This window comes from Bos indicus x Bos taurus, chromosome 12, assembly GCF_003369695.1.
Source record: "Bos indicus x Bos taurus breed Angus x Brahman F1 hybrid chromosome 12, Bos_hybrid_MaternalHap_v2.0, whole genome shotgun sequence".
Lineage (NCBI taxonomy): Eukaryota > Metazoa > Chordata > Mammalia > Artiodactyla > Bovidae > Bos > Bos indicus x Bos taurus.
Window position 1 is genome coordinate 86,133,212 of NC_040087.1, and position 27,928 is coordinate 86,161,139.

At 53.7% G+C, this 27,928-nt stretch overlaps 1 protein-coding gene across 1 annotated transcript; it reads left to right on the plus strand.

The window, feature by feature from the left end:
• Positions 1 to 32: 32 nt before the first annotated feature.
• On the plus strand, positions 33 to 27,928 carry CUL4A (cullin 4A). Its single transcript, XM_027558026.1, has 19 exons — positions 33 to 541; positions 1,126 to 1,241; positions 10,464 to 10,567; positions 11,354 to 11,423; positions 12,301 to 12,374; positions 13,246 to 13,408; positions 13,640 to 13,729; positions 14,726 to 14,808; positions 16,413 to 16,480; positions 16,931 to 17,049; positions 18,514 to 18,706; positions 19,872 to 19,976; positions 20,213 to 20,323; positions 20,399 to 20,484; positions 21,037 to 21,144; positions 22,342 to 22,455; positions 23,202 to 23,480; positions 25,583 to 25,735; positions 26,511 to 27,928. The coding sequence occupies exons 1-19, from the start codon at positions 388 to 390 to the stop codon at positions 26,604 to 26,606; spliced, it is 2,286 nt and encodes a 761-aa protein (XP_027413827.1). The 5' UTR covers positions 33 to 387; the 3' UTR covers positions 26,607 to 27,928.

Below are 27,928 nucleotides of genomic sequence, written 5' to 3' on the forward strand. Positions count from 1 at the left end.
CGGAGGCGGTGTGCGCGCCGGAACGCGAGCCCCGGGCCGGCATGGCGGCGCGCCCGGGCTGAGGACGGCCGGGGGCTGCGCTGCGACTCCCTTCCCCCCTCGCGCGACCGCCTCATTGGCGTGCGGGTGCCCGGCCCCGCCGCTCCCTCGGCTGCTGCGGGTTCCTCACGGACCGCGGCGGACGCGGACTGCGGCGCCAGCGCGCTTGCGGCCGGGTCGGGCCGGGTCGGTTCGGCTCGGGGTCCGGCGCGCTCCGGGGCCTGAGGCGCGGGGTCGGGCCGGGCGGGTAGAGCGGGCGAGCCGGGCGGCGGTTGGGCCGGGCCGGGCCGAGGGAGGCCGGGGCGGAGGCCGGGCCGGGCGGGCGGCGGACGGGCGGAGGCCGCGGCCATGGCTGACGAGACCCCCCGGAAGGGCAGCTTCTCGGCGCTCGTCGGACACACCAACGGCCTCACCAAGCCTGCGTCCCTCGCCGCGGCCGCCGTCACCGCCAAGCCCGGCGGCGCCGGCGGCTCCAAGAAGCTCGTGATCAAGAATTTCCGAGGTGGGTGCGGGGCCGGCGGGCGAGCCGGGGGCGCCCTCGGCCGCCGCCCCGCGCTCCGCGGTCGCCCGGTCGGGGCGGGCTGGGCCGGGCCGGGCCGGGCGCGGCGGCACCGGAGCTCTCGGCGGGGCGGCGTGGTCACCCCCTCCGCTCGCCCCGGCCCTGCGGCGGCGCGGCCCCCGCGCCTCTGGCCGGTCAGGAGCTCCCGCCTTAGCGTCCTCCCAAGTGGGGGCAGTTTCGGGCAACTTCCAGTGTTGAGTAGAGTGTAACTATTCCGCGTCCTTCCGTTTGGGAAGTCCACTCGTTAAGTAAAAGAACAAGAAGATTTTTATGTTTTCTACATGCGCTTACACTGGTCATCAGTATTCGATGTGTTTACTTAGCAAAACGAAGGTGGGATGGTTGCAGAGTCTGTAACCCGAGAGATTTATAAACACGGTACCTTGTACTGGGAAAACAATGTCCTGCGTTCCTTAGCTGTACTTTTGAAGCTGCCTTTGAAGTACTTTTTTTGTAGAACGGTTTTTTGAAGACGTGTGATTGTTGGCATGGGTGCCGTTACCTACTGACTCTGTCTGCACTTACAGACAGACCTAAATTGCCTGATAACTACACTCAGGACACCTGGCAGAAGCTTCACGAAGCGGTGAGAGCCATACAGAGCAGCACCTCCATCCGCTACAACCTGGAGGAGCTCTACCAGGTAGGTCCACAGGCGGCTAAGAGCAGAGCTTTACCGAAGGCTCACTGAGACGGAAACCTTCCCTTCCCTTCGAGTGCGGGCATCCTGTTTCCACTCACCTGACTTTTTTATAGTGGTCTAGATAGCGTAACAGTCCAGCTCCGGTGAAACGTGACGCAGCCATGGGTTTGTGGTCCCCAGTGTTGTTTCAGAGACAATAGAGAAGGAGGTAATAGAATCCGAGTATCTGCCTCCAACAGGAACAGTAGGAGTTCTGCGGCATCCTGTCCCGAGTCAAGGAATGTTTTCTGGTTTTGGTGGTTGTGGGATTTTATTTCATTTTCAGGCTTAAGCTGTTGAAAGGTAAATTTAACCCATTTATAGGAGAGAAATGTGTTTCTAAGAGCCATAGGACTTTTAACATTTTCCAAATATGCAGCAAATTATTATCCATTATGTTATATATGAAACTCTTACCTACGTTTTAGGTAATAGAATAGCATTTCTATTAATATATAGCTTTTCTATTAAGAGACTTGAGTTTAAATTTTTTTTCTAGGAGGGTTCGGGGGAGAGTGGATACATCTGTATGTGTGGCTAAGTCCCTTTGCTGTTAACCTGAAACTCCAACAGCGTCATTAACTGGCTGTACCCCAATATGGAGGAAAAAGCTTAACGTTCGATAATTGTAAAAAATAAATAATAAAACCTTTTCATGTTTACATAAGCAATTATGTTATAAAAATTATGAAAACTGCAAAAAGTGCATTGAAGAAAATGAAAATCCCCGATATTTCTACCACCCAAAGAAGACTGCTGTTGAATTTGATGAACATATGTGCCTTCTTTGTCTTAAGTTTAAGTCTGTTGTGTTTTAACCACTTTGTTAAGATAAGGAATGTGTCCTTGAGTAAGTTTTAACAGATGTGTCCACTTGTAGAACATTCTGTCACCACAGACAGTGCCCGGAGGCCCCTGTGTGGCCAGCCACCCCTCCTCACTCCCAGCCCTTGGCAATCACTGACTTGCTGTTGGTACCTTCTGCCATTTCTAGAACCTCATCTGAATGGAACTGTGCCTCTTGCAGTCTCTTGTACCTGGCTCCTTTCACTTAGGGTAGTGCTTCTGCATTTGGTGTGGGCCTTTGACAGTAACTGGTTTCTTTGTCGCTGAATACTCTGGGTACCACGGTTGGTTATCGTGAGTTAATGAATGTCTGGGTTTCATAAGACATTTCATAGCTTTTTCAAAGTGGTGTCATGATTTTTTGTCTCTGCCAGTGGCGTGTGAGAGTTTAAGATGCTCCATGTCTATGCCAATGTCTGGTATTGTCAGTCTTTAATTCTTGCTGTTCTAGTTTGGTATGTAGCAGAATTTCACCTTGGTTTTAATTTGCAATTCCCTAATGATATTAAGTATCTTTTCTTGTGCCCATTGCCATTCCTTATACCTGCTTTACTGAAGTGCGTGTTCACATCTTCTGCTCATTTTTTATGGTCTTGTTTATTTTCTTACCATCGAGTGTTTGGGGTTATTATGTATTCTGGGTACATATCTTATTTCAGATATTTGCCTCGCACTTATGTTCTCCCAGTTTACAACTTGCCTTTTGAGTCTCTTAGCTATGGCTTTCAGAGAGCAGAAGTTTTAAATTCTGATGAAGTCTTTGTATCAGTTTGGTCTTTTATGGATTGTGCTTGTAGTGTCTGTCTGAGAGTCTTTGCCTAGTCTAAGGTGGTGTGGATTCTCTCTTATTTCTTTGTGGACATGTTAGGGTTTTCAGTTCCACACTTAGTGTATTGTCTGTTTGCAGGTGAGTAGTTGTATCTCTTGTGGGCTGCACATCCAAGCTCATTGTCCTCCCTGTGGATGTCCGCTTGGTCCAGCGCCGCGTGGCGTGGCGTCTGGGCTTCCCCCAGCGAGCTGCTCTGTCCCTTCGTCAGAAATGGCTGTCCGGATGAGAGCCTGAAGCCTCAAAGTCTGGAGCACTGGCCCTCCAGCTTTATCCTTTTTTAGATAAATTTGTTTTGGCTCTTCTAGGTCCATTGTATTTCTGTATGAATTTTAGAATCTGTTTGCCAGTTTCTCAGAAAGCGTTCTAGGATTTGGGGTGGGATTCTGTGGAGTTCTAGGTGAGCGTGGGGAGAGTTGTATCTTGACAGCACTGACCCCAGCTGCTCACAAGGGCAGCTCTCGCTTAGTTGGGTCTCAACGGTGTGCTCTAGTCCCATCGCACAGGTCCTGTGACATTCACCCCTGAAAGCGGCTCCTGTGTTTACAGTGTTAGAAAAGGTGGTGTAAATTTAATTTCTCAATAGTGTGTATAAATACAGATGATTTTGTGCATTGATCTTTTGTGCTGTGTCTTGCTGATTGCACTTTTTTCTGGTAGTTTTTTTTGTAGGTAACGTTGGATTTTCTATACTGACAGTCACATCACCTATGAATAGAAATAACTTCCCTTCTCCCTTTCTGATCTACATTCATTTTATTTCCTTTTCTTGCCTGATTACACTGAGTAGAGCCTCTGATAGTTAATAGGAATGTGAAGAGCAGGTACACTTGTTTTGTTCTCGGTCTTGGGAAAAAAAGCTGTTAGTCTTTCATCATTTAACATCATGCGATGCTAGCTGTGGGTTTTTCCAGAATACGCATTATCAAGTTGAGGAAGTTCCTCTCTGTTCCTATTTTGCTGAGCACTTTTATCAGAAATACATGTTGGATTTTGATAAATTCTTCTGTGACTGTCGAGGTGGTCGTCTGATTTTTGTATTTTAGTTTGCTAATTACATTGATTGATTTTTCAAATCTTAGACTGGTCTTTCATTCTGGAATAAATCCTGCTTGGTCATGAGTATTATCTTTTTTTATGTATTGTTAGATTCAGCCTGCCAACCGTTTGTTAATTTTTGTATCTGTGATAACAGAGGATATTGATGTATTATTTTCATGTAATGTCTGTGTCTGATTTTGGTGTCAGAGTAATGTTTGCCTCAAAAAATGAATCGGAAATATTCCCTCCTTTTCATTTTCTGGAAGACTTTGTATAGAGTTGATATTATTTCTTCTTAAATGTTTGAGAGAATTCCCCAGGGAAGCCATCTTGGCTTCCTTGGTGGAAGGATTTTCAATTACAGGTTTCCTTAGTGGATATGAAACTGTTCAGTTTACTCACCTGTTTGAGTTCACTCTTCTGCTGCGGCGTCTAGTCTGCCGTTAGTGCCATCCAGTGTGATTTTCCCTTGCGTTGTTCTGCTCTCTAGGTGTTCAGTTTGAATCTGGTTTGTATCTTCTCTGTCTCTACTCAACTCTTTTGGCGTGTGGACGTGGTTCCATCTCCTCTGCATCCTCATCTGCCAAGCCTTCATTCCGGCTGCTTGGCATGGTTGCTTTTTCTCTCCAGTGAGTTGTGTTCCTCCCTTTGGCCTGTGCGGCAGCTCTGATTGGATGCAGACACTGTGGGTTCTGACTTGTGTGCTGGATGCTTAGTGTTTCTGTGAACATTCTTGAGTTTTGTTCCCGACTTGGTTAATTTATCTGGAGTCAGTTTGACCTTTTAGACTGTTGCCTGTAGGTGTGCCAGGCAGGACTAGAGCATGGTTTTGTCCGGGACTAACCACCCCGCTGCCAACGCAGAACCTTCCTGAGTCCTCAGCTCAGGGCGCCCGCTCTGCAGCCTGGACACTGGACGCCCGAGTGGTCAGTGCTTGTCTGTCTTCTGTCTGCCGAGGTCACTGCCTCTCAGAACCCAGTGTGCAGTGCTTTGAAAACTGCAGTTTTGTGTATTATTTCAGTAGCAGGGTGAGGCTTGTTCTTTTGCTTTGTCTGGGCCAGAAACAAGTGTCCCACCACGTGCCCAAACTCAGGGGCTTTTAATTTAGTAAAATATTACATCTTCTACCTAGGGCTCATTATTGCTCTTTTCCTGGAGATTTGACTGTCTGGTATCAATTGCCCAGCATTTTCTTGGCTGGACTTTTACCCAGGATGTGTTTCATCGTGGTTACCTTGGATACCATCACAGATGGTGTTTCCAGGTGTCCTGGTGGTGTGTCTTGGGACCTTGAGGCTCGGGGTGCTCCCCCCGCAGTGGCACCACTCCTCCTGGGGGCGTCTCTGGAGGGCCTGAGGGATCAGTGGCTGCCCTTTGGAGGCAGGTGCGCGGGTGGGCACCTGGCCGCTCAGAACTTGGGAGTGGTGTGTGTCTACAGAGTGAGCCGCTCAGGTCCTGTGGTGTAGGTTGGGGGGAGAGTCGGTGGCGTGGCGGGGAGGTTACCCTGGCCTCCGGCGGCGTGGACGGTGCTCGCCTTGGGGCCTCAGCATAGAGCCCCAGCTTCTGTGCTGGGGTGGGACGCACTTTGCCAGAACTCTTTTGTTTGATAACAGTCCTCACCAGAGCTTGCAAGGTTGATTCTGCTTGAGGAGGTTTTCGGGATGTTGGAGGGAGCACCTCTTGTTTTGATGTTGACCAGTTTCCCCAGAGCAGCTCTGGCCACCCCCTCGCAGGCAGCCAGGCCCGCAGAGGCCTCTGCGGAGGCCGAGGGCAGCTTCAGCCCGCCTGCTGCTCCTCGCTTGGCTCTTGTTTGCTGGGAAGGGATGTTCTGACCATGATGATGAGCCAGTAGATCCACACCCCACTCAGTTCCTCCTGTGACGTGAGGAGGAGGAGGAGAGTTTGAATACATAGATCTTCTCTGAACTTCGGTGTGAAACCCCAGCTCACTGGAGAAAGTGTATCTGGGTGTCTGTGTCTTAGACCTACCTGTCAGCTCAGTGAAACCGCGGGAACCTGAACATTTTCAAGAAGAGTTTCAGGGGAAGGCTATGTGTTGATTTCAGACTAGATTTTTGTTTTGCTTTTGATTTTTTAAAAAATTGAAGTATTGTTGACTTACAGTGCTGTGCCAGTCTCTGCAGTACAGCGCAGTGAGTCAGTTTTACATACACGTTCTTATATTTTATGTATATGTTCTTATATATACACACATGTATAACACGTATATTCTTTTTTTTTTTTTTAACTTTCCAATATTGTATTAGTTTTGCCAAATATCGAAATGAATCCGCCACAGGTGTACCTGTGTTTAACATTTATATTCTTAATGTTTTTTCACTTGTGGTCTGGCCCAGGAGGTTGGCTCTGGCTCCCTCCACCGCGGCCCTTGTTGCTCATCCATCCTAAGTGTAAGAGTTTGCATCTGCCGACCGCCAGCTCCCAGGCATCCCTCTCATCCCCCCTCCCCCTCTGCAACCTTAAGTCTGATCTGTTTGGATTTCAGGCTGGTTTTGATGCTCAGACTCAAACCTGTCACAGGGAACTTGCACTTGAGAAAAGCCACGCTGCTGGTGCAGAGTCCTGGGGTAAAGTCTCCATGACCCCTGTACCTGCTGAGCTTGGGGAAGGAGAGTGGGGTGGACTTGGGTGCTGGTGTATCCACAAGGTGGATTCGAGAGAGCAAGGGAGCCGGGAAAGTGGGAGATGGGTGGACACTTTATTTGATGGCCTGTTGGAGAGCGTGAAGTAATGGAGAGTGAGTTTAGTGCACGAGTTACTCAGAAACGCAGTATTCAAGTTCACATAGCTTAGGCTTAACAGCAAGGATTCTGTAATTCAGCAACTTGGTCACTCCTGGAAGTCAGTCTTCTGTATGAGGGAATCACATCCCGGCTTGGGACTGGGGCTGGGAGGGTGGGCGTCCTGTCCCCTTGGAGTTTCCTGGGCCTCCCTATCCTTCGCTCCATACTCAGGCCCATTTTTGCGCTGCTCTTCACTGGTTTCTTGTGGGCAGGAACCTGGGGAGACAGCATCCCGTGCGGTGGGCTTGTAGAGTTCAGACACGCCTGGCACCCACTCCGGTGACCAGGGCGGGGCGGCTGGAGGAGGCAGCTCGCCGCCGAGGCCAAGGGCAAGGCCTGGCCGCTCTGTCCGTGGAAGGGCCGGGGGGCGCGGTCTCCCCCTGGCCGCTCCGTCCTGTGGAAGGGCCGGGGGCGCAGTCTCCCCGGCTGCTCCTTCCGTGCAAGGGTCGGGGGCGCAGTCTCCCCCGGGCCTGGAGGGCGGTGTTTGTTTTTCACTTTTCCCCCTTCCCGCTGGTTTGCTCCTGGACGTGGGAGGCGCTCTCTCAAGGGCAGTGTTTTGCTGGGACACTCGTCTGTCCTGACACAGATAAGCCTGTGCAGAGCGGGTGTGGTGCTGTGGGGAGGGAGGCAGGGCTGGGAGATTGACGGGCCGCCCAGCTGACCGAGGAAAACCCCTTCAGTCTGCTGCCCGTGGGACCCAGGTCCTGCTCTCCCTCTCTGGGCGCTGCGTCCCCTAGACCCCTGTGCTGCCCACATGGTCCCACGGGGGGGCTTCGTGCACCCAGAGAGGGATTTCTAGATCTCCGAGTGTGACTAAACCTCCTGAACTAGTTCTGAGGAGAAGGGCCTGCAGTGTCCCTGCCCCGCCGGCCCCCCCTGCGGGGGCAGAGCAGGTGACAGGGCTCCTGTAACACGAAGACGCCAGCAGTGACTCAGCAGAGGCTGGATGACGGCACCCGGCCCGCCTGGTGCCTCGGGGCTTGGCTCCAGATTCCAAGTTAAAAACAGTCTCAGTGGACTTTATGCAAATAGTGAGCACATGCCAAACAGGGCACATACGAGGGGGAGCTGGTTACAGAATTCACCACAAAGCTCCTAGCCTGGAAAAGGTGGTTTTGAAGACACTGACACTTGCCTCAGGAACTGGAGCATTCAGAAAATGCTTCTGATAAGATGTTCTTCTTTGAAGGACACACACCACTGAGTGTATCTTGATTTTTACCAAAGGATATATGTTTTCTTCATGTATTATAGTAAAAACTTAATTTGTAATAATTATATTTGTAAACCCAGGCTTCAGCAATATGTGAACCGTGAACTTCCTGATGTTTAAGCTGGTTTTAGAAAAGGCAGAGGAACCAGAGATCAAATTGCCAACATCCGCTGGATCATGGAAAAAGCAAGAGAGTTCCAGAAAAACATCTATTTCTGCTTTATTGACTATGCCAAAGCCTTTGACTGTGTGGATCACAATAAACTGTGGAAAATTCTGAAAGAGATGGGAATACCAGACCACCTGACCTGCCTCTTGAGAAATCTGTATGCAGGTCAGGAAGCAACAGTTAGAACTGGACATGGAACAACAGACTGGTTCCAAATAGGAAAAGGAGTACGCCAAGGCTGTATATTGTCACCCTGCTTATTTAACTTCTATGCAGAGTACATCATGAGAAACGCTGGACTGGAAGAAACACAAACTGGAATCAAGATTGCCAGGAGAAACATCGATAACCTCAGATACACAGATGACACCACCCTTATGGCAGAAAGTGAAGAGGAACTCAAAAGCCTCTTGATGAAAGTGAAAGTGGAGAGTGAAAAAGTTGGCTTAAAGCTCAACATTCAGAAAACGAAGATCATGGCATCCGTCCCATCACTTCATGGGAAATAGATGGGGAAACAGTGGAAACAGTGTCAGACTTTATTTTGGGGGGCTCCAAAATCACTGCAGATGGTGACTGCAGCCATGAAATTAAAAGATGCTTACTCCTTGTAAGGAAAGTTATGACCAACCTAGATAGCGTATTCAAAAGCAGAGACATTACTTTGCCAACAAAGGTTCGTCTAGTCAAGGCTATGGTTTTTCCTGTGGTCATGTATGGATGTGAGAGTTGGACTGTGAAGAAAGCTGAGCACTGAAGAATTGATGCTTTTGAACTGTGGTGTTGGAGAAGACTCTTGAGAGTCCCTTGGACTGCAAGGAGATCCAACCAGTCCATTGTGAAGGAGATCAGCCCTGGGATTTCTTTGGAAGGAATGATGCTAAAGCTGAAATTCCAGTACTTTGGCCACCTCATGCGAAGAGTTGACTCATTGGAAAAGACTCTGATGCTGGGAGGGATTGGGGGCAAGAGGAGAAGGGGACGCCAGAGGATGAGATGGCTGGATGGCATCACTGACTCGGTGGACGTGAGTCTGAGTGAACTCCGGGAGTTGGTGATGGACAGGGAGGCCTGGCGTGCTGCGATTCATGGGGTCGCAAAGAGTCGGACACGACTGAGCGGCTGAACTGAATGACTAACTTACTGGAACAAAAGTCTTTGTTAGGACATTATACCCCCTTTTTTTTTTAAGAGGGAAAAGATCAGTAGATCTTGGAGTGAATTATAAAACCATTAAGTTTGAGAAAGGAAGTGAAGGATATAGAAAGAAAACGTGGATGGGAACCCGTTGTTCTCATTAACACACAGAATGTAAGGGAAAGGTATTCTTGTTTTCTTATTCCATGTTCTCTTTTGAACCTTATAAGTATGCATGTGTTTTGTATATTATGTATTTCTTTACATAATTATTTTCTTTATCACTATAAAAACGTAAGTTGCCGTTATGTTTGAGTAAAGATTCTAAAATGTGTCCGTTCTGTATATCCCACATACTTTTTTAAACTGTTCAGAAATAGGCAGGAGAAACACTGCATTTCTCTTTATAGTATTTCATATTTGGATTGGATCAGATGCTGATTTTGTACATGAGATTTGAAAGAAAATTTTATTAGAACTGGTAAGAATATACAAGTATTATTTCTTTGAAGTGGAGCGATAATATTCTGTGAAAATTGTTTCCGCCACAAACACTTGTTTCCTCATTAATTTAAGCCAAGTTTGAGGGTCACACGCGGGCCTTGGTTCCTGAGCTGCTTTTGGACCGTCACCCACTCGGGAGCCTGAAGGGCCCTGGGTCTCCTGCCCCCTCCACTGCCGTGGGTGGTCTCAGAGTCTGGAGCAGGTGTTTCTGGCCGGTTTCACATTGTGATCCTCGGGGTCGGCTCACTCCTCCCTGCAGCCCCACCGCAGACAAGGGCCCATGGGCTTAGGCCCATTTTGGTCCTCAAGTGAGTGGAGTGCAGCCAGGATCAGAGGCTGCTCAGCAGGGAGCCTGGGGGAGTCTGGAGAAGCCTGGCCTGGGGCGCGCCCCCTCGGGGCCCCATCCTCGGGCAGGCGTCGGGGCGCCGTCGCGTCCGTGCTCTGGGTCCCTGCTGTTGTGGGCCACTCCGCTGGTCTCCGGTGTTCCAGCAGTGGTGGCCCTGAGTCACTGTGAGGGTGTAGCCTGTGTGCGTGGTGGAGGGGCGCCTTTCTGTTGCGATTATAGCTGTTTGCACAAATACACTTTTTTAAAGAACAAGTTTGTCATTCGTAGCGAATAACTGGTTATTCCTTTTGTCTTCAGGCTGTTGAAAACCTTTGTTCCCACAAAGTGTCCCCCACGCTCTACCAGCAGCTGCGCCAGGCCTGCGAAGGCCACGTCCAAGCACAGATCCTTCAGTTCAGAGAATATCCTTTTTTTATTTAGGCGATTCCTGTTCATTACCTAAATATTTTGAAAGTGAACGTTAATAGAATAAAGAATAAACGAATATCCTTAATATTAAAACAAAAACTTTTAAAATTCTCTTTTATTTATGGAAACAAAACCTTGCACTCATATCATACAACCCAACAAAACAGATTTTTTTGAAGTGGAATTTTTTTACCTTTAAACTTCTTTGCTGATAAAGTGCAAGTGTCCGTTTCTTAAGACTGGTTTGAAGTATTTAGGAAACATTCTGAAAAATATCTTAAAGTTTGAGTTCTGCTATTCTTTATTCTTGTTCTTAAAACTCTTGGTGGTTTTCTGTGGCTTATAACCGGTTGCCACAAACCTGGCCCCATGAAGCAGCCCTCGCCTGTCTACTCACAGTGTGCAGCTGGGGGCTCCGTGGCTTTCAGCCCATCAGTGTGCAGCTGGGGGCTCCGTGGCTTTCAGCTCGGGGCCTCGCTGCCTGAAACCATCCTGGGCCTTTGCTGTTGGCAGCAGCCCACTTCCTCCCTCTGGGTCCGGACGCGGGCAGGGGAGGGAAGGGCACAGGGCAGGCGCGAAGGGATGAGGCGGGTGCATCACGCTTCGCAGGGGCGTGTGGGGACTCAGAAACCACACTGGTGGCTTCTGAGCTTCTGGTCTTTCAGTAATCTGAGTACTAAATAGATGTGGTAGTCTGTGGTGAAGAGAGCTGAAATTAAGAGGTAAAAACTGCAGTAAATGAGCCTGTGTTTCGGAAGCTTTCCTTAGCAGCCCTGCACAGACTCGCTAGACAGTGTGTTGTTTCTCAAGAAGATGAACACGTGCTGGCAGGATCACTGCAGACAGATGGTGAGCTTGCCGACGGCCTCTGCGGTGCTGGCGGCCTGGGCGCCTCCTCCCTGTGCCAGCCTCGGTGCACGGGCAGGGCAGGCGGGTCGTGAGCGGGGCTTGGGGTCTGTCCTATTCAGGGCCTTCAGACCACACACACAGGTAGCCCCGGGCCTGGGACTCCTGGTGAGCCTCTGAAGTTTTCCTTGATCTCAGTTTGTGCCTGAGAATCAAGCCCGAGTCCCAGAGCTTCCCAGTGCCTATGGACAGCAGGCTTAGACTTAGGGGCTGTGCTGATTCTAGTTTGGCTTCATGTGTGTGAGTTTTCAGGGTGGCCTGGCTGAGTTAGGAGAGGGGGAGCAAAGGCAGTGTCAGTAGCTCTCCCGAGTGGGTCGGATGCTTTTGTTTCCTAACGGAGGTAAGTGGTGACAGCAAGAGAGTCTCTTCCAGGCCAGGCACCGCGTGAGTGATAGAAACAGGCGAATGTCTGTCAGGAAGGTTCTGTTTACTTGTGTGAGCAAAGCTCCTGGACAGAGTCTGGGGAGCTCCCTGAGAGGAGAGTCCTGGGCCCCCACACCCCCTGAGCCTGCAGAGCCAATTGAGGGCTGCGTGCCCATGTGCCCACATGCCAGGAAGGAATGCTGGAGCCCAGGCTAAGGGCATTGAGCACATCAGTGAGGAAGGGACTGAGCTCACATGTGTCTCGGAGGCTGAGTGCTGTGAAATCAATCGCTCGTCAGGTTTTCTGGATGAAAGAGGAAAAGCCAGCACCAAGGGGAACAATTAGATTCAGGGATGTCAATCCTGAGGGTCTTGGTGAGGCAGCCATGTTAGATCTGAGACAGCAGCATGACCGCTCAGAGGCCTGGGGTGGACTGACTTGGCCCTCTGCCCCCAGATCATGATCCGGAGTATCTTCCTGTTCTTGGACCGCACGTACGTGCTGCAGAACTCCACGCTGCCCTCTATCTGGTGAGTGTCTGCGCTGCGGCTGCCACGCATGCCCAACCGTCTGTCTGTCCTCCGTGCCCGCCGGGCCCCTTGGTGGACCTCAGCCTGGGGCATCCATCTCTGAGGGGTGGCCACCGAGCTGGCAGCTGGCAGTCCCACGTGGTCTCCTGCGGGCGATGGAGTCCCGGGATGGGGCCTGGCAGGCTCAGTCTCCGCCACTCACTCTCCTCTGGGGGTGCTGAGCGTGGGAGCCTGGCTTCCCCCTGCTCCCCACGCGGGGCCTTGGGGGCCGTGTGAGCGGACCCTGCGCCCCTGTGCCTCCCGAGCAGCTCGGCCTGTGCGGGAGCCTGCCCCGGCTCACCCGCAGCCCTCCTGGCCTCCATCCACACGGACAGTCACTCCTGATTCGGGTGCTGTGCCCGGGTCACATGGCTTGTGGGCGGCAGAGGGGGTGAGGGCGTGTCCTGCTGGCTGAGTGGGAGCTGCTGGAGCCCGAGCTGACATATCAGCTTCCAGAAGAGGGTGCCTGCGGCCATGGCCAAACTTCCTCCTGGATCCTTGGGCAACGGGCTGAGGACGGGCGGTGGGCTCTGCTTTGCATCCTCGTTCTGTGGTCCTGCAGCACAGACAGATGCAGCAGCTGGAGCACGGGCTGGGGGGACACCGAGGACAGGAGACCCCAGGCCCCGGGCAGGGTGGGGGACCCACTGATTCACGCAGGAAACAGGCCGCCTGGATGAGGGAAGAAGCACAAGGTGTGCCAGACTGTCAAAGAGGAAAATTAAAAACAAAAAAGTTGACATTTCCCCAACGAGTTAGCAAGTAAGTGTGTCTGGAGCTTCACCCCAAATTTGTAAAGAGTGAACCTAACACGTTTTTTCTGTTTGTGCAGGGATATGGGGTTAGAGCTGTTTAGAAACCACATCATCAGTGATAAAATGGTCCAGACGAAAACCATTGATGGCATCCTGCTGCTGATCGAGCGGGAGCGGAGCGGCGAGGCGGTGGACCGCAGCCTGCTGCGGAGCCTGCTGGGCATGCTGTCCGACCTCCAGGTGGGCCCAGCCGCCAACCCCCCGCCACAGACGGGGTCAGACCTCGGTGGAGACCACACCGTTCACGCGTTAGCTGAAAATGCAGGAGTGTTTTCCCTCTCCACCCAGGGCGAGAAGGGAGCCACCCCCAAGCAGGGGCGTGGCAGTGCAGCCAGCCGCCCTCGCCGTGGGGTCAGCCTTCAGGATGAGAGGCTTTGCTATAATTGGCCAGTAACTCTGCTCATTTTTTAGGTATATAAAGACTCATTTGAACTGAAATTTTTGGAAGAAACGAATTGTTTATATGCTGCAGAAGGCCAAAGGTTAATGCAAGAAAGAGAGGTGAGTCGCCGAGACGTTTGTGAAGCGCCTTACTTCGTTTTCACAGATGTGTATCCAGGTGTGATTTCTAAGCATCTGTCTTTTCACACAGGCGAACATTCCACTGAAAATCTTCTGAAAGCTACAATCTAGTTTCAATTCCCAGTAATGAGGTTCTTTCTTAGTATTTTGAGGGTTTAATTCCCCCCCCTTTAGAAACTTTTCCATTGTTGTCCCCTCATTAAAAAAGCCAGAAAAGCAGCTTCTGATGTACATAAAGGAGCTCAAGATGAAAGAGTATGATAAAAGATAATTGTGTGTGTGTGTGTGTGTGTGTGTGTGTTGGGGGGCGGGGTGCCTGTGCTAAGCCGTTTGCGGGATCTTAGTTCCCAGACCAAGGATTGAACCGTGCCCCCTGCAGTGGAAGCGTGGAGTCCTAACCACTGGACCGCCAGGGAATTCTCTAAAGATAATGCTTAAATATGAAAGATAAACCCGATATGTTAACAATTTTCGTCTGTGTGAGACATTGAAAAAAATGACCCTAAAAGCCATGGGGGAATACCAGGTGACGGTAATCAAACCCCAGAACCTCTCTAGTTTCTCGGGTCTTAGAGCCCAACCCAAAAGGAAGCCCGGGGGCCAGCACAGGCTGCGGGGCAGTTCACGTCCGCGGGCCAGGGCCTCAGGGACCCTGCCACGGCCCCTGCTGTGCAGGCAGGCGGCAGCACGGGCGCCCGTCACCCCGGAAACTCAGAGTGGGGTTTGAGATCTCCTGCAGCCACCCTGGGCCTCTGCAGAAAGCGTGTGATTGGCGTTCGCTGGCCGCACCGTGCGTGGATGGGGTGCTGTGACCTAGCCCGGGCCCCGCGTCCCTTCCCCACTCCCATCAGTCAGTGTTCCAGTTTGGCTTGCGTGCAATTCTGCTTTTTCTTTTACTAAAGCAATGTTTGAACTTCTTGGGTCACATGAAGAATGTGTTTTGTTGCTGATGTGTTTCAATGTTCTTTCTGGAAGGTTCCAGAGTATCTTGACCACGTGAGTAAGCGCTTGGAGGAGGAGGCGGACCGTGTGATCACATACCTGGATCACAGCACACAGTGAGTGCGGCTCCGGGCTCCATCTGGTGGCCTCCTGGGGACGATGTCCCCTCCACTTCCCGACACACAGGTGTCACAGACTCGCTCGCTGCTCTCTGACCCTGGACGTATTTTTGGTCCTCGAGCAGCTTATTACTCGTGATTATTCAGCAGTCGTAAGTCACGCTGACCAAGTTGCCTGTCTTGAGTTCCTGTCCAGAGGAGTGATTCGGGCAGAGATACTTCGTGTCTCTTTACCATTTTTAATTTACGTTATGACTCTGTCATTTATAAAAATGTTAATGGGGTATCACTGAATGTAGGCGGTTTTGGTTGTAAACTTTGGTTGGACATCTGATGTACTGATGTAGCTGTAATTTTGCTACTCAGTCCCATTATCTTCTCATTTCATTTAATTTTTTTGTCTAAATCGATGCGTATCTAGGGAGAAGTTCAAGGGAAAGTTTTTTGAGTGTCTGTGTCAGGCACATAATGTTTATTCAAGTGAGGAAGGTCCGAGCAGAAACATGGGAGATGGAAGAGAGAGATGTCCTAAGAGGGGAAAGCGCTGAACTGTGCGGGTCGTGGTGGCTGGTGGGGGCGGGGGCGGCGAAAGGGAGGGACAGTGTGACGGCTCGAGAGGACAGAGGGCCGGAGCAGAAGCGCTGCCCCCACACACGGAGCTGGAGGTGCCACGGGGACCGCGGGGGTGGCTGCAGCAAGACAGAAGACTGTCTGGCGGGACGCCTCAGCCTGCAGCGCCTGGTGCCCGGCCCCGTGGCTGCTCCTGCTGCTCAGGCGCCCCTGGGTGCAAGTGCTGCAGAAGAGCCCACCCTCCCCGTCTCACCGAGAAGTGACCGCAGGCTAAGCAAAGGACTTGTAGAGGAGGGCGGTTCCTGGCTTAGGGTTTTGAGGAGCACTGAGGTGGCTTCTGCAGCGTCAGATGACTCAAAGGTCATCGAGTAAAAGGTGATTTTCAGAGAAAGCAGACTCAAGAGGCCAGTAAACGAGCCCGGGCTGCCGCCGCCTCCCCAAGGCGTCAGCACAGCTCGAAGCTGAGCCCTCTCGGTGCCCGGAGCCCAGGTGGCTGCCGGCCTCTGGGGCTGCCATGAGGGCCACTCGAGGTGGTGCAGGGAGAAGTCCCTCGAGTGGGCCCAAGGTTAGTAGTCCTGGGAGTGCAGTAGGGCTCTGATCTCTGAGAGCAGAGCTCAGCGAGCAGAGGCCTGGACCCCAGAAGGGCGCTGTGTCCCCGTGTGCAGGGGACAGCCCACATGCCCGCCTCCAGGATGTCAGGTTCTCTGTTGCGTGTGACACTCCCAGACTCTGTAGGGAGTCAAGTTTTGATGTGTGATCCTGGGATGACGCAGGTGGAAGTGAGAACAGGGGCCGCTGGGGTGGCGGGGGGGCTGTGGGACCCAGTGGGGCGGGACTGAGGGCAGCGGTCCAGGAGCCCCAGGGACTGGAGCTCAGCTGGCCGGAGCGCGAGGGCCGCCGGCAGCCCCTCTGTGCGCGGGCGCCCCGTCTGCTGCCGCCCTCCTCGCTGGACTCAGCAGCCCGAGGCCGGGTCAGCGCTGGCGTTGTCCCGTCCCTCCTGGTTGATGGGCTCCTTGTGCACCACCCGCCAGGAAACCACTGATCGCCTGTGTGGAGAAGCAGCTCTTGGGAGAACATTTAACAGCAATTCTGCAGAAAGGTAGATTTCCCACCACTCGTGTGTGCACTGACCGCTTGTCCTGCGTTCAGTAAGAGGGTTGGAGCAGCGCTGTGACACCGTGGGGCCGTTGGCTGTAACACAGTCACTATGAGTCACCGAAGGGGGTGGCCCTCAGCCCGTGGGGGGCTTGGTTACTAGCTGTGTTGAAGGAGTGGGCAGGGAGCACGGACGGTTTGGGCTAAAGTCACAGGAGTCTGTTGGGGCTGAAAGACCCCAGCCTCTGGCGGGCAGACAGCCTCACTGTGCTCAGGCCTGGGCTGACCACGAGCGTGGACGTGTGGCGGACAGCCAACGGGCCCGAGGGCTGCCCCCTGCCTGCGCGGTGGTCCCGGGGAACGAGCAGACCTGGCCGCATGCCCTGGGCTGGCGGTGCGGGTTCAGTGCCTCCGTCCGCCTGCCGCCAGAGCTAACACTGCCGTGTGATTTCAGGGCTGGACCACCTGCTGGACGAGAACCGAGTGCCGGACCTCACGCAGATGTACCAGCTGTTCAGCCGTGTGCGGGGTGGCCAGCAGGCGCTGCTGCAGCACTGGAGCGATTACATCAAGGTGTGTGTGCCCCTGGGCGGGTGGGGCTTGTGGGGCCACCTGGGCCCCGGGCCACAGAGCTGCCTTGGCTCCTTCAAGGTCAGGGGGGCCTAGCTGGACCTGCCCATCGCCTTCTGGGTCCCTTGAGCACATGGTCTTGGGGATAAATAGCATCCAGGTGTGAACGTTTTAAAAGTTGCTGTTTGGCCGTTTTTTGTCAGCATTAAGTACTAGCGGAGTGCTGTAGCTGTGATTTTCAAAAAGTTGCCTTTGTGAATCTACTGTTGAAACATGATTTCACGCTTGGCTCAGTGGGAACTGTTACACAGTTTGGTATGTCTGGGTAGGGTGTATGCGGCTTTGTTTCCTAGAAATCCAGGATTTATGCGTGTTTTGGTTATAAAAAGGCAACAGGAGTGATCTGTGTGGTGCTGGGCTTGGGTGGTGCACACCCGGCGAGGTGTAGGTGAACTTGTGGTCCATCTGGATGAGCAGACGTGAACTGTGTCAGGGCCGGGGTCCTGGTTGTGCTGCTGCTCGGTTGGGGCCTGTGTGTCAGCGTCAGGGACCAGGCTGAGCACGCAGGCACACGTTCACTCTTCTCGAGGCACGTGGGTCTGTAACCATCAGGAAGAAGCTTCAACTCAGTAAGAAAGACGACGGGAACAGTCGGGCCTGCGCGTGGAAAGCTTGTACACACACACGCACCCCCAAGATCTTGTGCCGCTGTATTGAGCTGAGAGGCAGAAGTGACTCAGGCCGGGCCAGCGCTGGGCTTTATGCCAGGAGAGGCCGTGGGCGTCGAGGGTTCTGCCGCCCAGGGGTCCTGAAAGAGCGGGCACGGGTCCTGACATAGGAGGGCAGCTTTGCAGCATCCAGTCTGGGCAGGAGACGTTGGATCGTGAACCTGCCCGAGTGTCTGCTGAGGACGAGCTGTGACACTCCCCCCACCCCTGCAGGCCGCGCCAGGCCCTCTCCCGAAGCCTCTGTGCCGCTTCACCTGGGCCTTCCCGCCAGTGTCTGCCCCCGCGTGCGCCTCTGACGTGGAGCTCCTTGAGTGTCCTGCGGAAGCCAGCAGTTTGTGTGGTCAGATAGCCAGCTGTTATTGTCATACAGACTTCTAGTCGTGTTTAAATAGCCATTCTTAAATAAAAATGCAGGCTGAAAAGCAGAGTCTAAACCACAGTTAGAAGTGAAAGAGAAAGAACTATAGTTAGAAAGTCCAAATAGGTGTAGACGGTTAAGAGAATTAATTTCTGTTTGAGGGAGTTACAAGTAAAAGTTCTTCCAGAAGCAGAATTGTAACCCTAAAGGCTAGTTGGCATACCCACTAAATTTTTAGAATGTGGACTAAATTTGTGAAACTTCTGGAGTGATTCAGCATTAAATACTGGAAGTGATTAATTTGTTAAGCATCGTGATTGTTTGATAGCAGGAGAGAAACTGCTGTATCAGAGCCCTGCTGCTGACCTCTGTGTTTTGCAGACTTTTGGGACAACGATCGTCATCAACCCTGAAAAGGACAAAGACATGGTGCAGGACCTGCTGGACTTCAAGGACCGCGTGGACCACGTGATAGACGTGTGCTTCCAGCGGAGCGAGAAGTTCGTCAACCTGATGAAAGAGTCCTTCGAGACGTTCATCAACAAGCGGCCCAATAAGCCTGCGGAGCTGATTGGTAGGAAAGCACAACTCATGCAGAGGCTTCCCCAAGAGCAGGCGCCTCGCGAGGAGGACAGCCCGCGCCTTAAAAGGACAGCCTTTCCGAAAACCACAGGCACCAGCGTGTGCTGTGTGTCGGATCCGCGTGTGAGCGCGTGGCGTGTCCATCGGGAGCGCGTGGTGGTAGTTTCGTGACAACACGGAGCCTGACATCACAGGAGCGGGACGAGACGAGCAGCTTTATCCTTGCCTGCACGGTCCCGGCCCCAGAGCTCCTCCTGCCCAGAAACTGGCCTGGGTTTGTCGTGTAGGAATGTTAGGAGGGTAACTGTTGACCTCTCGATAGCGTGTGATAGGAGATAGCTGTTCAGTCCCGACCTTGTATCCTCCAGTCAGTGTAAAATGTGGTGGGATTGATTGGCATCTCTTCTAAACGATCCCTTTGTATACTTATTTCATGATAGCATCAAAATATACTCAGGATTCATGGAGTCTCATCAGTGAAGCGGTTTTTTTGGAGTTGTCCAGAGGCGGCGGGCAGGGGGGTGTGAGGCAGTGGTGCAGGGCTGTTGAGGTGCCCGGTGGGAAAGCGGAGGGCACAGTACAAGTGTGCACGTTTGCGACATTCAGGATGAAGAACGATAAGGGGCAGAGCTAAGAAGAGCCAGCGGGAGGAGACGCTCAAAGGCACATGTTTGATTTGGCCTTTGGCCACTTTATAGACTCTGGTTTCTCTAAAGACACATTCAGACGCTCGGGAGCTCGGATTCTCCCTTCCTCCGGGCAGGTCGAGGTGGCCTGTGCGTCTCAAAAGCAGGAGGGCAGGCAGAGCCACTCTGTCCCTGCGGGGTCGGCCCTGAGAGGAGTGCTTCCGTGTAAGGAAGCCTTGCCCGCGTCTCAGCACATCCTGCTGGCCGGCTGCTCCGGTTTCTGGAGCAGTCGTGTGCCAAGAAGCTCCAGTGTGGGACCACAGGGTGTGTTCTCAGGTGCCTTGAAAGCACACATCTTAGAACATCAGGTGTTTGCCTTTTTGTTACATAATAACATGTCATTTTGGGAAAGTTCCAAGTGTTATGTTCAGTTTTTTCTTGGAGAAATGAAAGATCTTCCTTTTTGTATTTAGAATATATATTGTATTGTATAGTGAATGCTTATTTTTCAAATAACTTCATCTCTTACAGCAAAGCACGTAGACTCAAAACTGAGAGCAGGGAATAAGGAGGCGACGGACGAGGAGCTGGAGCGGATGTTGGACAAGGTCATGATCCTGTTCCGGTTCATCCACGGTGAGCTGGGCTCCAGGCGTGCATCCGCAGTGCCCCGCCAGCCCGTCTCTTCCCTGCCCATCGACACAGGACCAGGGTGGCGGCTGCTGTGGACGGAGCAAGGGTGTTTGTGGGGATTCAGCAGGAAGAGCTGGCTCACACGTGCGTGTGCTCGCCTCTTGGGCTGAGTCAGCCGCTGAGGTGAACATTTTCACGGCAGCTGTCAAATGTCTTATGTGGTTCTTGCTTATAAATAGGTAAAGACGTGTTTGAAGCATTTTACAAAAAAGATTTAGCAAAAAGACTCCTGGTTGGAAAAAGTGCCTCTGTCGATGCTGAAAAATCTATGTTGTCGAAGCTGAAGCACGGTAAGCACCTGGGGGTGGGGTGAGCGCCCGCACGCAGGGCCTCCCTGATCCTCACCCACCATCCGCTTTGTCCAGAGTGCGGGGCCGCGTTCACCAGCAAGCTGGAGGGCATGTTTAAGGACATGGAGCTCTCCAAGGACATCATGGTTCATTTCAAGCAGGCAAGTTGTGTCGAGTGTAACAGCTTTTTAAAAAATACGCTACTTTAAATTCTGTGAAATGATTTTGTACTTAAGTATGTGAACTATGTAAAATCCTTGTCTTTAAAAATTACACTGTTAATGTTTCACATATTCGAAACACTTCAAAATGAAAAAGAAACATAACCCCTGGGGATTCCCTGTCGGTGCAGTGGTTAGGACCCCAGGCTTCCACTGCTGAGTGCCCAGACTCAATCCTCAGTCTGGGAACTAGGGTCCTGCCAGCTGTGTGATGCAGTTGGAAAAAAAGAAAAGAAAAGTAATTCCTAAAAGTGCACTTGAAACTCTGGCTTAAATGAGTTTAATGACCCATATTTGGGACAAAGTTAAAGAAAAACTTTGCTGGTGGCTTAGAGCAGGGTGTGCGGCTCCAGTGGACTGTGTTCCAGGGACTCAGACAAGTGAAAGCATGAGGTGAGCGTAGCCTGGAAACGGGTCACTCAGTGTCTAGAGGTTAATTCTTTCGGGTGCTCTTCTAAAGTGACCATCTGTCTTGGTTTCTTGTGTTTGCAGTACATGCAGAATCAGAGTGACCCGGGCTCCATAGACCTGACTGTGAACATACTGACCATGGGCTACTGGCCGACATACACACCCATGGAGGTACACCTGACTCCAGAGGTGAGTGCTCTCAAGAACCAGCAGCCTGGTTTTCACACACTAGTGCTCCAGGGCCCCACGCACCTCGGGGAGTGTTGAAATCACACGCTCGCTGAAAACCCTGACCATCGGTGTCATCTCTGGGAGCAGCGTTCACAGTGGACGCTCCTCGTCTCTGTCCGCCGGCTGCCTGTCACGAAGGCGCTGGTTTACCTCCTGTGTGGGAGCCTCGGGCTTCCTTGGCTGATGCTCCCACCCGACATACCAGAGCCAGGCCCTGAGAGGGCAGGGACAGCGTGTGTGTGGCTGACATGGGCCCTCTGAGGGGGATGGGGTGTGTCTGCCGGCGTGGGCCCAGGGCCTCCAGAGAGGACAGCTGGGCCCAGGGCCCGGGCACCCGGGCAGACGTGCTGCTGCCTGGATTCGCCCTTCCTGTTCCCAGGACAGAGTCTCCTGGAGTCTCCCGCTTCTGGCCCTCTAGCCAGTGTCTTGTTGCGTCCTCTCCTCCATTTGCTCTTGCCTGCACCCCGAATGCACATGTTCCCCGGAAGCCCCAGCTCCATCCCTCTCAGCCTCCAGCCTGTGTCTCGAGTCCCCCCACCCCGGGACTGTCGCAGCTGTCCCAGACTCAGCGCCCCCTCCCACATCTCCCCACGTGATGGGACGGGTCTGCACCCCTCCCCACACTCAGCCCGGCGCTCTCACACTCCCGGGGCTGGTGTGACCCTGCAAGTAGACGCTCTTCCCCGGAAAACCTCCACGCCCCGTCTGTCCCTGCTGGTTGACACTCGTCTCTCCCCCCTCCCTCCGCCCAGGGCATGCCTGCGCATGCGGGCGCTGCAGGAGTGGTCAGGCATGGAGGGGTGGCAGGGACGGGCCAGAGTCCCAGGGCCTCCCTGGGACAGGAGGAGCTGCAGCAAGGGTCATCCCACCAGACGTGGCCGGACAAGAGCACGGGCTCTGGCCACGCCTGGGCACAGAGGCTGCAGGGGGACCGAGGGAGCCTGCAGGGCTCGGGAGCGGGTGCAGGCCCCACCGCCCCTGGAAGGAGTTGTTGAAATGACGGCAGCACGGGGCCGCGTGCAGGTGGGCCGCTGTCAGTACACGGAGCAGGCCTCATTCGGCCCAGCAGTGGCTTAGGAACTTGCACACTGAGCCGATGGTAGTGTCAGAGTAAGCGTGTGCAGCATAATCACACTCGTTTTCCTTTGCTGACAGATGATCAAGCTCCAGGAAGTGTTTAAGACGTTTTATCTGGGGAAGCACAGTGGGCGGAAGCTGCAGTGGCAGACGACGCTGGGCCACGCGGTGCTGAAAGCGGAGTTCAAGGAGGCAAGTCCTGTGTCTGTCACTTTTTATGTTTTTGAAGCACATTTATGAAAAGAATGTTTTTAAATTGCCATTAGACTTTGGTAGAAAGGAAGAAAGGTAGAAAGGAAGGGATTATTCAATATAACTCAACACTGGCTTTTCAAAGTCAGTAAAATGAAGTGGTCGAAGGGCTAATACTTTAATCAATAAAATTAATGATGTATTCTCACCTGATGACTAGTTAGGAGTGTCTCAGCACGCTCGCACACAGGCTAATCAGGATGTCTTCTCACCTGGTTTCTAGTTAGGAGTGTTTTAGCACGTCCGCGCACAGGCTTGTCAGGGCATTTCCTCCCCTGGTAACTAGTCAGTAACTATCTCAGCACACCGCACGCAGGCTAGTCAGGGCATCTCCTCCCCTGGTGACTAGTCAGTACCGTCTTAGCACACCGCACGCAGGCTCGTCAGGGCATCTCCTCCCCTGGTGACCAGTCAATAACCGTCTCAGCACACCGCACGCAGGCTCGTCAGGGCGTCTCCTCCCCTGGTGACCAGTCAATAACCGTCTCAGCACACTGCACGCAGGCTCGTGAAGGCGTCTCCTCCCCTGGTGACTAGTCAATAACTGTCTCAGCACACCGCACGCAGGCTCGTCAGGGCGCCTCCTCTCCTGGTGACTAGTCAGTACCGTCCCAGCACGCCCGCAGGCAGGCTTGTCAGGTGTCCGCAGGCTGGCAGACACACTTGCGTGGCTCCTGCTCTTTCAGGGGAAGAAGGAGTTCCAGGTGTCCCTGTTCCAGACGCTGGTGCTGCTCATGTTCAACGAAGGGGACGGCTTCAGCTTCGAGGACATCAGGATGGCCACAGGCATAGAGGACAGCGAGCTGCGGAGGACGCTGCAGTCCCTGGCCTGTGGCAAAGCTCGTGTCCTCCTCAAGAGCCCCAAAGGGAAGGAGGTGGAGGATGGAGACAAGTTCCTCTTCAACGCAGAGTTCAAGCACAAGCTCTTTCGCATAAAGATCAACCAGATTCAGATGAAGGAGACAGTACGTATGCACTTCCCCCGTGTTCCCCGCTCACAGGGGACTGTAGGCTGTAAGAACTTCTCGCCCTTGTTACACGCTTGTGTCTGTGAGATGCTTTAGTGTAGCCGTTACTACTTTAACACTCAGGAGTGAGACTCAGAAGGATACGCGTCTAACAGTTAACTTCCTGTCTGCACAAACGTGTCCTGTTGAGGTCTTTGTAGCCCACCTTCTGTCCGCGTAGGGAGCACCTCATTCCAAACCTGGTGACCTGTCCTAACAGCTCTGCCCACCCCCCGCAATCGTCTCAGCCTCGCCACTGGGCTCGGTGTTCAGGCCGAGCGTCTGTACCTTTGATCAGGCTCCCCAGCGTCACGGCTCCAGGCCGCTGCCCTCGGGCACCCTGCTGCAGGAGCCCTCGCACCTCAGGGCTGTGGTGCAGCAGATGGGCACCGTGGCCTTGTCGGGAGGCAGCTCTGTCCAGAGGGAGCGCCGGCTCTGACCGCACGGGCCTCACAGCCGCTCCCGCAGCTGCAGTGGGCCGGGGGTGCTGCCCCCCGGGTGCTCTGTGCTGCCCAGTTGGGAGTACGTTCAGAGCACATGGAGCAAAATGTTCTTTGTGTTTTTATTTTTGAGCGAGGTTTGGGCTGGTGTGGAGATTGTGTGGGTGACCTGAGTTGCCTGTCACGGGTGCCCTCAGCCTTTTCCAGCTTCCTCACGACTGAGTCACGCAGAAGGACCAGGGGGTGGCGGGCGCTCGAGCGGCCTTCCCGGGCGGCCTGCCTGTCACCTCCGTGCTCCACAGCTGGCTGTCCTGGAGTTGGCAGCTTTTTCCTCCGCTGCACACGCATAAACTCTTCTTCTTGGGATCGTGCCCTGTAACGTTCACGCACACAGTTTTTAAGCTGGGCCTCCTCCCAGGTCAGGACTGGGATTTTACGTGTGCAGAGTCGCACGTCGTGTGACTTGACTCCGAGAGCGTGGAGCCCTGTGCAGAGCCTGGCAGCGCCTCTGGCCCGGCCTTCCTTCGGCTGAGGTGCCCGCCCAGCCGCACTCGTGCTTTCAGCTCCTGGCTTGGCTGTCTCGAGTCTCAGCTCCTCACCCTGGACTCGCCGGGTCAGAGGACGTGAGCTTTGCTGACATGAGCACGCGCCAAACTCCAGTCTCCAGCTCCTGGGGGTCCTGACCTTCCCACCTGCCTGCGTCCTCCCCCCCGGGGGGCACAGGAGTGGTTCATGGCCAAGTTAGTGCGACTATCTTTGAGTCCCCTGAGCATCTTTATGCCATTTAGAAGCTCGTACAAATTAGGTGGCCGTCCCAATCCTCAGTTCTTCATCTTTTAACGTGGCCATATCAGCACTACGGGGATGAGACTGGAGAGGAAGTGCCCGCATCCCTCTCGGCCGCCCGCCCGCAGCGCTCCACTGGCCCTGCCCTGCTCGCTCGGGGTCACCGCTGGTGCTTTTCGTCTTTTTAATGAACCGCTTGGTCTCGAGTCCCTGGCACGTATTGTAATATCCCCTCTGGCTTGTAGGGAGTGCTCTGTTTGCATTGAGGGGAGGGGACTGGTGGCAGGTGGCTCTGTCACTCTGGGAGGGTTCTCCCCATGTGAGTACAGTGGGAGCTTCAATCTGTTCCTCTGCAGTTTCTGACTTGAGGGTCAGCTTAAGGAAGACCTTCCTCTGACCCACATTTTAAAGAACATTTACTTCTATTGTTCCAATAGTCTGTATGTTTCAAATTTCCCCTGAAATAGTTCTCTGAGCAGCTAGAAGTTATCTTAGCATCAAGAAAGCGTTCCAGCCACCCTCCTATTTTAAAACGTGAGTGGGTTCTCTCACAACTTACTAAACTGTCAGTTTTGTTAGAAATCAGGGTCATGTGTTACCGGGCAGTTTCTCGTTTCTGCTTTTAAGTTCCGTTTCAAAGCAGCGCCCACGGCCTTGTAATTGGTGTCACTGTTCCCGTAAATTCACTGATTGTGGTGAAGTTCAGTGGTCTCACTGGGACAAAGCGGCAGAGCAGAACAGGCCCCGCAGTCTGGCCTGCCCTCTGCCCGGAGCTCAGCAGCCCCCACAGAGGCGGCACCGGCGCTGAGACGGGCGGCGGGCCCTCTCCTGCAGGTGGAGGAGCAGGTCAGCACCACGGAGCGTGTGTTCCAGGACCGGCAGTACCAGATCGATGCCGCCATCGTCAGGATCATGAAGATGAGGAAGACGCTGGGCCACAACCTGCTCGTCTCTGAGCTGTACAATCAGCTCAAGTTCCCAGTCAAGGTAAGTGGGCATTGGCTTGTCGAGTTGCTGCGTTTGCATACCCTTGGCACCGTGCGTCCCTCTCTCACGGCTTCTGGAGTCGGCTGTCTGTCCCCCGACGTCGCTGGTCACTCGCCACAGAGGCCTCCCTCTGAGTGCGGAGAGAGAGCAGCTTCCCCGGTGCCCCGGTGGCTGCAGCGCCCTCCCTCCTCCCGCCGTGGTCCCGGCCCCAGGCTCTCTGCCTCGGGAGTTTCCCCAGTGCCAGCATCTTGGGGCTCCCAGCGGGCGTCTGGTTCTCTGTGACTGTGGCGTCGAGCTCAGGTGGACCAGGCCGTGGACGGGCCAGCAGGGCCGTGTGTTCCCCCAGGTTCCGCAGGCCCAGGGCGGGTGGGAGGGGCCGGGGCCCCCTGCCCAGGAGACCCAGACGTCCAGCAGAGGCCACAGGGCAAGGCCTGCAGCTGTCGGGGCGGAGCGCTGCGCCCTGAGGGCCAGGCCTCCCCTTCTCGCAGGGGGACAGCGTGCACCGGGCTGAGTGTGGTGTCCCCCGGTGATGAGAGCACAGCATGGGGCGCAGTCTCCTCATAGGACGCTCTGCAGGCTGAGGGCCCCCAACAGCTGCCTGCTCGGAAGACATCGGCTCGCGCTACGATGTTGACGTTGTCTTTGAAGCAGGGAGCCTTGTCCGAGTCGTTCTGTCGTGAGCTTCTGGTCCTGCCCAGATGTATAGGCGTGTGCCCTGACCCACTCGCTCGAGGGGAGCTGGACGCCCTGTGACGGGGCCCTTGTTCTTTTCCAGCCTGGAGATCTGAAGAAGCGGATCGAGTCTCTCATAGACAGGGACTACATGGAGAGGGACAAAGACAGCCCGAACCAGTACCACTACGTGGCCTGAGGCCCGCCCGCGCCCGGGACACACAGGACGCCCCTTCAGGGAGAAGCCCGCTCCGCTGCACCCAGGCCCCGGGGCCGAGCCGCGCGGCCGCTCGGGGATGCTCGGAGAGGGCGGTCCTTGGACCACTTTCGGGGCCCCGGGACTCGCAGGTGGCGTGTCTTCCCTCCAGTGCTTCCTCCTGTTCCTTTAGGCGTTTGAGGATTTCCAGGGCTCCGCAGAGTGGCTGAGGTTGGGCGGGCAGGCAGTCTCCTTTGTAAGCAGTGTTCTTGTGCCAGAGCCGATGTCCTGTGTGTGTGCGTGTGTGTGTGCGCGTGTGCAGGCGTGAGACCCTCCGTGCTGCTTCCCGTCGCTGCAGGACCACTGTGCGCTCCCGACACAAGCTCTTAGGCCCAGAGCGGGCGCCCCTGACTGGTGGACGGGGAGAACCTGCAGTGTCCCAGCTGATGACTTCCGCAGCCGCACAGTGGCTTCTGTTCGTTTCTTTGCACCCAGTTTTAACCTGTGAGGCCTGGTTTCTGGACGAGGCTCCTCGCGAGCCCTCTGCTTCGTGGAGAGGAGGTCGTTCCGGCCCCGTCTCCGTCTCATTCCCACTGCGTTGCTTGGGTCCCCTCCCTGCGCGGGTTTAGCGGGAGCGTTGTGTCTTTGCCGCCCTGAGGCTGCGCCTGGCAGCCCCTGTTCTTGGCCCAGGGGCAACTGCTGTTTTACTTTTTCTAACCGCGTGTTTGTACGATGGCGACAGTCAAGTCTGGTTCTGTTTTCGCGGCCCTGGGCGGCGGCTGTCCTCCATGTGACCACGTCAGCGCCTCGAGGAGAGTGACGCGGCGCAGAGGTGGCCCCGTGGGCCCCGCTGTCATGCGTGTGCATAGGGGACCCACGCCGCGGACGCTGGTTCATGTGGGAACCACAACAAAGATACTTTTGCGAGAACATTTAAAAGTACTTTATATTTTACATAATAGCATGTTTCGTTTTGATTAAAAGCTACCAAAGGAATTTTGATCATGGTGTAAGTGTTGAAAGCAATATTTTCTGGAATATACCAAGTTTATATCATTTGATTTTTGTGCTAAATTATTAAAAGATTCTCCCTTTTTGAAACATGCGTGTTTAAAATATGACATCTCACGGGTTTCCAGATGAAAACCCTCGCTCTTTGCGTGTCTTCTTTCCCTCTTTGTACATTTTCAGTTGTGAGTTCATCACACGTGGTTCATCAGAGACCAGTAGCTTCTGCTTCTTACACTTTTAAGTTCAATGTCTCTCAATTGTTGATACTGTAATTTAATGTAGACTTACTCTGAATAAAAGTAGTTTCAATTGGC

Coding starts and splice junctions, on each gene's coding strand:
- CUL4A (XM_027558026.1), top strand. CDS start 388: ATGGCTGACGAGACCCCCCGGAAGGGCAGCTTCTCGGCGCTCGTCGGA. Junction 10,568..11,353: donor CAGATCCTTCAGTTCAGAGA/ATATCCTTTTTT, acceptor GCAGCCCTGCAC/AGACTCGCTAGACAGTGTGT. Junction 21,145..22,341: donor AGGTACACCTGACTCCAGAG/GTGAGTGCTCTC, acceptor CTTTGCTGACAG/ATGATCAAGCTCCAGGAAGT.